General features: G+C 39.5%; 1 protein-coding gene across 17 annotated transcripts in view; it reads left to right on the forward strand.

Moving 5' to 3' along the window:
• The window catches only part of Cyld (CYLD lysine 63 deubiquitinase), a 74460-nt gene extending 61524 nt beyond the window's left edge, over positions 1-12936 (forward strand). For all 17 annotated transcript variants that reach the window (XM_046434481.2, XM_046434492.2, XM_046434477.2 and 14 more), the window contains 5 exons: positions 3398-3530; positions 4429-4537; positions 5358-5476; positions 5736-5952; positions 7678-12936. In XM_046434481.2, coding sequence (XP_046290437.1) covers positions 3398-3530; positions 4429-4537; positions 5358-5476; positions 5736-5952; positions 7678-7862 — 763 coding nt within the window. In that variant the 3' untranslated portion in view covers positions 7863-12936. The remainder of the gene's footprint in view (positions 1-3397; positions 3531-4428; positions 4538-5357; positions 5477-5735; positions 5953-7677) is intronic.
• The last annotated feature ends 235 nt before the right edge of the window (positions 12937-13171 follow it).

Consider the following 13171-nt stretch of genomic DNA (forward strand, 5'->3'; position numbering starts at 1 on the left):
AGAGCAGGCTTTCTAATGGTGAATTCTTTTAACTTTTGTTTATCATGGAAGGTTTTTATTTTATTGCAAATGCAATGCTCCATGCAAGAAGCCCTTGGAAAAATTATACCAGCAATAACACCATTAGCAAAGATACCGAGTTACAATTTGTTGTAGATTACAGTTTGTTATCTCAGTCCAGGTAAAGCAGTGTTAACTCACAGTCCAGGTAAATCACAGTCCAGGTAAGTTCTGCAGGCAGCTAGCTTGATTTCACAGTCCAGGTAAGTTCTGCAGGCAGCTAGCCTAATCTGTAGCAGCAGAAACAGCAACAGCTCCGAAGTCTCGTCCGTTTCTCAGCCAAAGTTTCGTCCAGTTTTCAGCAACACTGGAAATTCTTCCACCCTCCTTTTCACCGGCACTGGGATGAAGGCAGGAACTCCGGATGGCTAAAGAAAATCCTGTAGCATTCCAAAAAGCAAACAACCTTCTGAACAATTTAGTACATTATCTCAAGGTTTTTTACATTTGAAATAAGCCTTAATAGTGATCATTAGAACCATTGTAGTTACTGGCCTTGGAAATGATCAAACTTCAGGGACGCAGGCCATCTTCCGCCTGCAGTGTCCTGGGCAGCCCCAGATGGCCCCCCGGGGAGAGTCCCGGGAGTGTTCAGGACTCAAACTGCCACTGGGCACAGGGAGCAAGAGCCTGCGAGACTGTGCCTCCAGGTCAGGTCTTGATTTGGGCTCTCGAAGTGGCGTTCTGCTTCCTGGGTGGGGGGCAGGGAAGAGCTGGCTGTAGCTTGGAAATTCCTTGCTGCGCTGTGACCGGCTTGCACACTCGGCAGCCGCCTCTCCGCTTCACGCACCCTCCAGTAACGAAAAGTATTTAGTAATAGCCTTTTGCTGCAACTTTTTTTCTGATAATCCTTCTTCTTCTGAACTTTCTTTTTTCTGACTAGAGTTCCTGGGCTTCCATCAACACATGCCCTAACTATTCTTGGTTCCACTGGGGTGCCTCTTTCCCTTTTCAATTTACTTAATACTCCTTCCATATTTTCATCACAAAGACAATACAACATTTCAAGACAAAACAAGACACAAACATACTGTATCAATCTTCTCCATTTTCTCAAAATGGCCATTTTTCCACTCGCCCTATCTGCCTAGGGATGAGCAGATTTGCTCCCGTCCTATCTATGGACGAGCAGCTTTTTTTTCCGTCACTTACCCTCGAGTGTCCCGGGGCCACCATCTGCCGCAGTCCGGCTGCAGCAAAATAACGGGGGGGGGGGGGGGGGCGTGGGTGGGTGACAAGCAACTTGTGTAGATTGATACAGCAGTAGAGGGAGCCGTTTATTGTAGGACAGCAGAGGTATTTATACATTCCACACAGCTTATCTTAATTAGCATAAACTAGATACATCAGTCAACCAATCAGGAATCTCCACACTTAATGGCTCACTGGCATTACTTCACAAACCACTCCCTCTGGCATTTTGCCAGGCGCCATCCAGACTTGTTTACAGACTCTAACAAATTCTGAAGCTTAATTTTACTGGGTATAATATTCTTGGCATCCATTTTCTTTCAGAGCTTGATATATATTATTCCAAGACCTCTTAGCTTTGAGGGTCTGGATTGAAAAATAAGCTGAGATCTGGATGTTTCCCTCTAAACATGACTTGTCATTTTTTCCTGGCAGCCTTTAAAATTCTATCCTTATTATGTGTATTAGGAATTTTTCTGTTGTAATTTTGTCTATTTGTGGTCCTGTAAGCCTGACTGGAGCAGCAGCAGCTGTGATGCTGGAAATTACTTCCTTATTTTATTATATCCAATCTCCAGACTCCCCAGTCTGCTTTGAATGTCCAGTATTAAAGTCCAGTAAAATCCCCCCACCCTTTGTTTTTCATTCACCCACCTTGCCAAGAAACTGCCTGTCTGCTTAGTTTCACACCATGGAATAGCCAGGAGAGCGACCTTCTCTATTCTACTATCTTGAAACTCCCATTTCGACTTCTTTTAACTACTCACCTCCACTACTTTCAACTTTTTTAGTTTCTTGTCTTATTTTTTTTCCTGTTTGCTATTTTTCCATGATTTTTGACTTTCACAGGAAAAAAATCCTGGCTTTTTGTAGCCATCAACAACCAATTAAAATGTTGGTACAGCGTAACTGTCAAGTTTTCAAGTTATCATCTATTCTTATTATTGTGGATTCTCAAAAATCTTCTGCCTTGTTACCAAATAAATTATGTTTATTTGGGGACCTAATTTGTTTTGGGAAATGGAAGATTTCCTTGTTTATTTTTTCTTTCAGTATTGGGGATTGAACCCAGGGTGCACTATCACTGAGCAACATCTAAAGCCCTTTTTGTTTTTATTTTGAGACAGGGTCTCACCAAGTTGCTGATGCTAGTCTCGAACTTGTGATCCTCCTACCCTAGCCTCCCCAGTTGATGGGATCATAGGCATGTGCTGCCACTTCCCACTGGAAGTGGAAGGTTTCTGCAGGCTGGTCTCTGAATTGCTGATGTTTTATTATGAAGACTATGTTAATATTTTTTCTTAAAATTTTTGAAATCTAGATATATATATCTTGAAAAAAATAGTCTTACTCTGAACTCAGAAATTCTTTAAAAAAGTTAATAGTAAACTTAAAGATTATTAATCCTTTTGATAGAGTTAGTCTTACAGATTAATGGCATTCTGTAGTAAAATATTTAGAAGGGAAAATGCTCAATATAAGGGTTGCACTGTGGTTGGCATATTGTATGTTCTTACTTGGCATTTACTGAATAAATGAGTGACCCTCTAAAGAGTCAGCCTGCTCTAGCAGAAAGAATGTGATAAATAGTTGCTAGGACCCCTGGGTTCCATACCTTGCTCTGGTTTTGATCTGCTGGTAAGTTAATATTCTTATCTGTTAAAAAAAAAAGAAAAAGAAAAAGTTAAGTTTTGTCTAGAAGGTCTTCTAAGAGTCTGTCTTAGTTACGTAAGAATTTATTGTCTTGTTTTAAGCATTAAGTGTAGTTTGCTGCATGCTGAATTTGGATGGTAAACTAAATGATTTTAGCTTCTGGCTATTGTTCACACAGTGTTTCTTGACTGGCGATGTTATTTCATGATTTTTCTCCTGGTCATCAAGAGAACTTTTGAATATAAAACTAAGACAAGAAATCATTTAAAGGTCTGCTGCATTATTACATTTAGGTCAACCGAGTTGCTGTCTTTTCCTCTGTTGTCAGGACTACACAAAGCCATACCATCCCTTTCACATTTTTTTGTTCTTAAATCCTGTTGGAATGACTTTACATTCTGATTTAAGCATTTAATAATAAAGTACATATTTACTTTACTCTGATTTAAGCATTTAATGATAAAGTACATATTTTTTTTCTGTGTGCTTTTAGATCAGCAGGTCAAAAAGTACAAGATTGTTACTTCTATCAAATTTTTATGGAAAAAAATGAGAAAGTTGGTGTTCCTACAATCCAGCAATTGTTAGAATGGTCTTTTATCAACAGTAACCTGAAATTTGCAGAGGTTAGTAACACCCACTCACTGTGTTTTATGTGATGGATTCTTAAGACTACTGGTAGATTCAATGTCTGTTGATTTTAGCCAAGAATAGTTTGAAACACACTTTGTTAAAAAAATACAAATTTTAAAAAATGTACATTATTTCAACTTTGTCCTTATAGAAAATTCTTTAGACTAAAGATTGAACTTTTTAGATTTTTGTTGCCAAAGAAAATATGATCCTGATTTGTAACTTGAATACTTTTTATATAGTTTAATGCAAAGAAACATTGATTTTTAAAAAATAATTGTCATTTTACCTGAGCATATTATTCAATTATATTAAAAGAGAATATTTATTTTCCCTACATTAAGAGGCAGTGTCAACAAATTCATTTATGTGGGTTGTTAATGAACAAGTGATAAAAATCAGGGTTTTTTTTACTATGAGTATTCTTATGATGTTAGTAGTATGTGCTTATGGCTTATTTTTTATTGTATTCATCTCTGAACAGATGTTTTGATTAAATCTTAATAGCCATAGGTATTTATTTTTAAGGAATCTCATCCTTCTGAAGACTGTTTCTGTATTATATTTGAAAGGAAAAAAAAAAACCTCTTTCTCTAAAACTTTGATTAAATATAAACCTAGAGTAAAGTGGCACAATAGTCACTGTATTATTTGGCACCTGAGGTTGTTGCTCCCTGACCTCTTGGAGTGGGTGTGTCTTGTGGCTGGTATTTTGCTGCTCTGTGTCCACTCATGTATGAGCCATTCCACATTCACCTGTGCATCCAGTTTTACAGGCCACCACATCATGGCAACAATCACTGCTTGGTTTGACAGCTAGGACTATTTCAGTTTCATAGGGAAAATTGTTTTTCAGCATTTTGATTTCTAAAAATATGTGTTTCTTTTAAGGCACCATCATGTCTAATTATTCAGATGCCTCGATTTGGGAAAGACTTTAAACTATTTAAAAAAATTTTTCCTTCTCTGGAATTAAATATAACAGATTTACTTGAAGACAGTAAGTATAAGATTGCTATTTGTTTTCCTTTTTAAGAAATTGTCAGGTCATTCTCATTAGTGGTAGATATAATACTTCTAAAAGCTGTAATCCAGAATCTGAAGAGTTTGGACACACTAAGCCAAGAATTTTAGTTCTTGAAATTTATTTCAAAAAATAATCAGAGATGAAAGTAAACATATTATATATAGATATTCTTATTGTAATAGGATTAAAAAATTAGTCACAACCTAAATATTAATATGAAGGGAGTAATTAAATGAATTGTATATCTATACAATGAAACGCTGCCACTAAAATTCTCTTTTTGAAGACCAGTGTGTATACAAATGTATTTCAAATGATCGTGGTGTAGTATCAGGTGAAAAGGTAGTTACATTAGTTTCTACAAGAGGAGCCTATGCAGGTATGTGTCTATATAAACACCACAATGTGCAGATTTGTAACTATTCATACGTAAAATTATTAGTGAAAATGCATAATATCAACAGGTTATCCCTTGCTAACTAAAATATAGATGCCTTCAGTTTTCTTCTTCACACTTCTTTGTATTTTTGAATTTTCATTAAATGATGTTTTATAACCAGAGAGGAAAGCACCCTAGAATATATTATCTTAAAAAATGTTATCTGGTCAAAGAAAATGTCTTAAAAGATATTCCAAATTTAAGAAAATCTAGTTAAAGAGAATGGGAGAGAGAGAATTTTTGAAGCCCTCAACATTGTCTTTTTTAATGCATAGTTCTTCTTTTTAACATTTTTCATGAAAGAATGCATATGTTTAAGGCCCCTCTGCTCCCTTCCCTCTCCCCATGCTTCAGCTCCCAGGCAGTGCCGGATCTGTGGCGGGCTTGCCATGTATGAGTGCAGAGAATGCTATGACGACCCCGACATCTCAGCAGGAAAGATCAAGCAGTTTTGTAAAACCTGCAACACTCAAGTAAGTTTGCTTTATTTAATGAATGTGGAACCTTAAGGTATTTGTAGTTGAAAACAGGTTTCAGGTTTTGAAAAGTCTTTTTTAAGGTCATGATTAACTTTAAAAATCCATAATAAAATGATATTGTTTTTCCCTCTTCTGTTGACTTGCTGTGAAGCACTTGGTGGCTGTTTATCAGGATGTCATCAAGAGAAGTGAATCCATCACTTGAAACATGAAGCAAGGTGCACTCATGCCATTCTTTCATGGTCAATTTTAGGTCCATCTTCATCCCAAGAGGTTGAATCACAAATATAACCCCGTGTCACTTCCCAAAGATTTACCCGACTGGGACTGGAGACATGGCTGCATCCCCTGCCAGAAGATGGAATTATTTGCTGTTCTCTGCATAGAAACAAGCCACTATGTTGCTTTTGTGAAGTATGGAAAGGATGATTCTGCCTGGCTCTTCTTTGACAGCATGGCGGATCGGGATGGTATTTAAAACACCTTCTTCCTTGTGTGGCAGCCTGTTATTGTGCAGGGGAATGGCTCGTAGTGGGATAGCCTCTTCTGAGTTATAAGATATTTTGTGAGAAAATCCTTTCAGGAATATGTTAATGACTTAAATAACAGCTCTGCTGCTTAAACTAAGGAATGATATTGTTGTAATAATTGGCAGTGCATATGGTCTGTATTAAAGAATCTTAAAATTCTTATTTTAGGACAGAAAGATTTTATTTTTTGCTTCCTTTCATTTTTTAATAAACCTAGTAACCATTTATTGAGCTCTTACTGCCAAGTTCTCTGGGAATACATTAGTCATTCTATCCAAATTCTTGCAAGATGGGAGCAATTGCAGTTATTTGATATGAAATCTAAATTTTGCCCTTCCCTAAGAAATGAAATTGGCCAAATTATGTTGTTATATTGTGTAAATGCATGAATATGTAACAAGAAGTCTCACTATTATGTACAACTATGAGGTACCAATAAAAATGTAGAAAAAAAAAAAAAGAAAAGCTGAGTTTTAAGGTTCCTAAAGGTACATAACGTATTTAACTCAGTCTTTCTGATCTCATAATTATGGTGTTTTTTTTTTTTTTTTTTTTGACACTACTGTATATTTTCTTCCAAATGGCAAAAGTTAAGAGCAGAAGTAACACCCTCTTTGCTGAAGTAAGCCTGTTCTGTATGTGACATGTTTCACCCTGAAGTGGGGGAGCAACTGTGCTTTGTGGGCCATTTGCTAGGGCGCTCATCATCATTGGGTACACACCTGAGTGCCAGAGGCTGGAGGAGGCGGCAGGAGTGAAATAGTTGTCAAAAGAGCTACCAGCTGCTTGTCTGAGCTTACAGGAAAGGTCATCCTAGGCAAGGCTGGGAAGTAAGTGTGACATCCAGGTCCCTCCGTTCTTCTTACCCCCCAGTTTTCCTTTAGCCACTCTCTCAAGCCCTAGTCCCCATCTTCTGGTGGCTCTCTAATAAATTAGATGCCACCAGTGACAGCCTCTTGACAAGGGGCCCAAGCTCTAGATGAACAGTTCTCAACCTTGGCTCGGCTCTCAGCTGCTAGGTGCAGCCTAGCCCTCTGTAAATGTGCCCTGCCCCAGTGAACGTCTGCCTTAACAGTGTGACTCAAGAGCACATAGAAAGCATCGGGAGAGTGGGGTTTGTTTTTTTTTTTTTTTTTTGTTAAACTGGAAGAGCTTTTCCCCAAATCAGAGCATCTTCACGCACAGATTGATAATATTCAAAACAAACTGTACTAGAGGTATGCAAACACATTTTTTAAATACAGGGAAATGTAATAGTGTTCATTTTAGTAGACCTGCTCAAATTGGACAGTCTCTTGGTAAGCCGGGTGCTCATGTCTGGGAGGGTCATGGAAATGTGAAGAGCTGAACGCTGTGCTCATATGTATAGACCACACTGTTCCCTGAGTAACTGAAGAGGAGAGAAGCCTGGAAATTAGGTTGTGGGATCTTTTCAGGATCACCTGTGCTCTCACCAGTTTGATTCACTGTGGCCTCAGAACCCTTTCAGATGCTGAGATGAGAAAGCTGTCACGTTAAAGGAGCTTTCGCTTCTAGAAATCAGAAGTTTGGTGTTCAGAAGCTGAGAATCCGTCTGCTCTGTTCTAGGACTGCCGACTTGTTTTGGTGGGGCAGGGAGGGTCTGGAACCTCACTGCCCTAAGAAAGTTCTTTCTCTTTCCCTTAGGAGGTCAGAACGGCTTCAACATTCCTCAAGTGACGCCCTGCCCAGAGGTGGGAGAATACTTGAAGATGTCTCCGGAGGATCTGCATTCCTTGGACTCCAGAAGAATCCAAGGCTGTGCACGCAGACTTCTTTGTGATGCCTATATGTGCATGTACCAGAGTCCAACCATGAGCTTGTACAAGTAGCCGCGGTCATCTGGAGAGCTGAAGAGGCCGCGCGGACATTCCAGGGTGGCTCCTCCTCGCTGGGGCTTCTGTTCAGCGCCCATTGCCGGCAGTGGGTGTCTTGTGGAGATGGTCTTCAGAAAAGGATTCATGTGTTTCCAAATCAACTGCTTTTGTGTTTCTGAAGTATTTAATAAGAAGCATTTTGCACTCTAGAAAGTACGTTTGTGTTGGTTTTTTAAGAAATCTAAATGAAGTTATTATTACCTGAAGCTTTAAGTTAAGTGCATTGATCATATGGTATTTTTTGAAGCATAAAATTTTAATTGTGACACTTTAAAACCTATTTTAGTCCATTGAGACTGTAAATAAATGTTTCTTCTTTATGGACCAAGGATATGAAATCATTTTTCCTTTGTAGCTAACAGATGCCTTGAGGAAGAAATAATTTGGTTTTATTGAGTCTACTTTCAATCCAGTTGTTAAAGCTGTACTGAGTTTGACTTGTTAATTCTTTCCTATACAGTGCTGATTCTTGCATGTCTGCAATCTGCTGCGTTTCTGTGTTTCTACAATAGTGGTCAGAAAATACTGAGATTCCTTTAATGGTGTTGTTTTCTATTTGTTCTGTTTTTGAGATCAGTGAGTGATTCTGTCATAAAATGTCCATTTTTGGATGTAATTTTCTTGGAGGATTAGTCAGTTGAAGCTCTACAGTCACAGGAATAACTGTCAACTAACAGGCTGCGTGTGTGTGTGTGTGTGTGTGTGTGTGTGTGTGTTGTGAGAGAGATTCTATTTTATGGAACAGAGAATGATAAATTTTATGAAAGGATTGGAATGATAAGTAAATTATGTATTGCTATACAATTATATAGTCTATAAGAAAATAAAATTGGCATATAGAATTACTCATTAACATTTCCCCAGAGACATTATTAGACAGTTAAACCACTATTATTTTAAATATTTAAGAGGTTATTTTAAATAAATCTCTATTTAAGGAAGATAGTTATTTTTTAAGTTTGATCGGTCACACTTAGTTCAGTTTGGTTTCACTTGAGATAGTAACAGTTATTAATCATATTTTATTGCAAGTTAGCAGCAGCTTTACAGCTTTATCCTCCTTCTGATTAATTAAGTAGAAAATGGATGTTTTCTTGGGTACTTTCCATAGTGTGTGTAGACCACAGTGGATGTCGTAGACTAGAACAATAGATTATAAATGTTAATACTGTGGAATGTGTATTCTCTGAGTGTTCTTTTGTGGTGTTTGTTTTTCTGGGACAACTTCCTTTTCTTGCAGAAAGACAGAAAAGATGTCATATGTACACAGCATATGACTTTATAAAATGCTTAATGTCAAAGAATGGAGTCCTTACCAACCATGCAGTTAGCTTTTTTAAAGGCATTTTACCTTTTAGTTTCATCATTCCATCTTGCTGTGTCTGTTAGCTTTATAAGTTCTAAGAAGGTACAGAATCGCCCTCATTTCTTAATGAAGACGTATCTATGTGTTGCACAAGGCTTTGTACGGCTGCATGCTTAGGTCCGGGTGAGGTGATGGCTGGAGGAGGCACAGAGGCTGAGGAGCCCTGCTGGCTGTCCCTGCTGGCATCACCCTTGGCATGAGTGAGGGTTGTGGGGTGCAGTGACCAAGCTGTCTTCCAGCTTTGAGCAGTTCAGTCACCCTGTAACAAACATTCGTTGGATGAAGAAATGGATGAAAGAGCCTATTGGCATGATTCTGAAAGGTCCTGGGTAGGAAGAATGGGTAGGACTCTATATCCAGGTGAGACTGGATTAACAGCTGTAGTGGAAAATCCAAGCTAAGGAAGATCCAGGGCCCGGCTTGCAAGGCAGAAGATTGAAGGCTTGTTTGGGTGCCTGCATGGTTTCATAGCGTGGGGGTGAAGGCTCCTTTAAGTGGGAAGGTCCTCATCCATAATTGGTCCCAGCATCTGCTGTAAGTGGAGCTGAACATCCTTTAGTGTCACTTGGGAGCCAGCATGCAGTAACGGGTACCGGGGGCCAGCACTAGCGGGGGAGGCTGGGTTCTTGCCTTGCTCCTGAGAGCCATGGGGCCAGCGGGGAGCTTCTTCCCTACCTGTCTCTTCCAGCCCTTCTAGTTCCTGTTTCAGCAGACCGTGGTGTGTTGCGGGCACAGTCAGGGCAGAGACGGCTGATGTGCCTGTTGGTTTATTTCATTTTCAGTCTTAAGTCCTTAATATTTCCTTAGACATTAAATGTTTCAATTAGCCTTTTTTCTTATCAGATCTATGTTCAAAATTACAACATAGCAGAATCATCTGTTTATAACATGGTTCATGATCCATAATTAACAAATAGAAAATATAACAAGTTCCTCCATGTCCAAATAAGTGTGTGTATATGTGTGTGTTTATAGATGAGGGAGAGAGAGAAGTAACCATGTTAATAATATAGAGGCTAAGTGTATCCCATCCCTCATTATCAGCTTTATAAAGGAGTCTGACTCCATCCATAAAAGAATGTCTCCTAAGACTGGGAAAACAGAAGAAATAGTAACAAAAATCAGCATAATACAGTTGTTATAAGAATTTTCTCCTTAGAACAGTTTAGGATTTTTGTAACTTGTATTTGTCAAATGCTTAGGTAAATTACCAGGTTATTCCTATCCCTTAGTTTCATTTATTTTTTCATATATGTCATTTGAGAATAAGCATGAGACAGTGATTAATCTTATGGCACTTATATTGTCACTCAAATTCCTGGTTGTTTAAATGTGTCCTCTTCATAAATCCAGGAGTCACTCCCCTGTTCAGGGGGATTGGCTGGATCTCAATATCCATCTAGGTTATTTTGCATCTATTTGGATGATTGGAGCCAGAGATGTGAGTGGAGAATTATTCAATATGAGGCCTTAGCTGAGTGACTGCCACCAACAGTATTTATGGGACATTGATTAGATGCCTAGGATTGTGTCACAGGGTGCGTGAGGCCCCGTCCTTGTCCTCAAACAGCTTGTCATCTGACTTCAGCAGCAGGACAGCTATTAATTGTTCTTAGCTTAAGGAGAGACAATGTGATGTGACGGGCAGGTAGAAGACTAGGGGACAAGACACCTGGGTCCTTTCTCTGTTCTTGCTCTGTAGCCTTAGACATCCTGACTTCTTGAGCTTTAGTTTCTTCCTCTGGATAATGAGATGGTTATGATTTTGAATTTTATAGGAAAAAATAAGAAAACAAAAATTCCCAGGTCCCAGGCTATGCCGACTGGATCTGACTCCTCATGCCAGGGCTGGGGAAACTGTTGTTGGAAGCTCACCGGGTGAACCTGATGACCAGGTGACCAGTCAGGTTGGAAATCACTGAAGTGGAAGACCTCAGAGGTCCCTTATCTTTCTGTGATTATGGGATCATGTAATGCTGTAGTATTAATCATTCTACATAAATGTGAGTGATTGAATATTAATCATATTTATCAGTGTTTACATATGGCTTATATAAGAAATGCATTTTAGTGTGTGTACCTCAACCTAGGGGTTTTAGCAGTCTTTGGAATACAAGTCTTAAAAGCATATCTGATGTTATTTATCTGGACATTTTCCTTTCATTTTATTTCTTTAGGGGAAATTGAGGCTCTGGGAGCCAAAGAAATAGAAAAATGAAATTCTTATGTAAAGTTAAAAACAATTACATCATTTGTTGTTCTCTGCTTCTTTAGGATGAAAATTTTAAAATGACATGGGAAGATTTTTCTGTGGGGCAGGGTCCTTTTATTATAAAGTAAGATGTCCTTGTTAAAAAAAGGAGAGGCATAAGGCCTATAATAAAAAACAAGGCCGCCTCCCCTAAGGATTGGTCATACAGACACCACCACTAACTCTCCATCATTGAAAGTCTTTGAATTCCCTAAAACCAGTGTGTTTGTGGAGTGGTGGGGTCTGGTGGGAGCGAAGAGAGTGTTAAAATGGAAACCAGTGTGCAGCAGACAGGGTGGAGAAGGGAAGAGGTGAAGCCCTAATAGCAGATGTGCACAGGGCCACAGGAAGGCAGGGTTTCTGTGGCTCTCAAGATTGTCCCTCTTGTCTAGATTTGTCTCTAGACTCCAGAGAGCCAGGCTTCTGCAGGACGTTTGTCTCTCCCTTGTCTTCCTTTTAGATGTCCTACTGTGGGGAAGAACAGGAGGAAGGGGCCTCTTCATCTGACTGTAAATCCTAGAACAGCTGATGGGCTTCTCTTGGGTCATAAAGCAGTGGTGTGCCAGGTGTGGTGGTGCACGCCCATGATCCAGTGACTTGGGAGGCTGAGGCAGGAGGACTGCAAGTTCAAAGCCAGCCTCAGCAATTTAGTGAGGCCATCAGCAACTTAGTGAGATTTTGTCTCAAAATAAAAAAAATAAAAAGGACTGGAGATGTAGCTCAGGGGTAAAGCTCCCCTGAGTTAAATCCCTAGTACCAAAAAAAAAAAGGGGGGGGGGTGGGGAGAAAGAAAGAAAACATAGCGAAGAGCTGGCAGAGAAATAGAGTCCTCCCAGATCATGGTGAATGCGGGATTTCTGCCCGGGTAAAGAGCCTCAGTGGGTTTCCTGGCCCCTGGGCTGGTGGTGGAGGATCATCCTCCCGAGCACTGTGGCTTCAGGTACAAGTCTTTTGTGCTCTTAAATGCTGTCCTCTTCCACCCTTTGTGTGTTCTAGAGGGATTGTGCTGGGGACCCAACTGTCTTTGGTTTTGTATTATAAAATGGCCTTGAGCTGTGGGATTTCAACACTGGACAGTCAGGTCAGCATCGTACCACAGACATTCATTGAAACCCCGAAACTTCCCAGGGTTGTCGTGGTTATCAGAGGGTTGGTGCAAAGGAGCCTGTTTCGTACTGCATTTCCATTTCCAGTATCCTGTTCAACATTTTTTTTTTTTTTGCCTGAAGAATGTCCTATATTTATGAAAACATTCTTTAAGAAAAACACCACATAAAATATCCCTTTACTATCAGATTGCTCTGATTTAGCCTTAATTTTGTTAAATTTTTTAGAGATGAATGAAGTGCTGCTGTGGAAAGAAATGTACTATATACTATTTCTGTATCATTAAAATGAAATTTTTATGGTTCCTTTTCCTTGATTTCTTTGGGGAATGGTCACGGTGATGGGAAGGCCGCAGTTGGGTCTCTTCCTCCACGTCTGCTTGGTGACAGCATGCCGGTTCCTCTGGGAAGGGCTGTACCTGGGCACATCTGTCCTCATCAAACCTCTGCTGTCGGGACAGTTGTTTTAGAAAGCCCCCCATGCTCGCCCTGTCTGGGAGCTGTGCCAGGCCCCAGGAGTTGTGTGGTTTCTTGATCTAGC

The sequence above is a fragment of the Marmota monax genome, unplaced genomic scaffold (assembly GCF_021218885.2).
Source record: "Marmota monax isolate L192 unplaced genomic scaffold, Marmota_monax_Labrador192_F-V1.1 WCK01_AAM20220418_F8-fsc00024, whole genome shotgun sequence".
Classification (NCBI taxonomy): Eukaryota; Metazoa; Chordata; class Mammalia; order Rodentia; family Sciuridae; genus Marmota; species Marmota monax.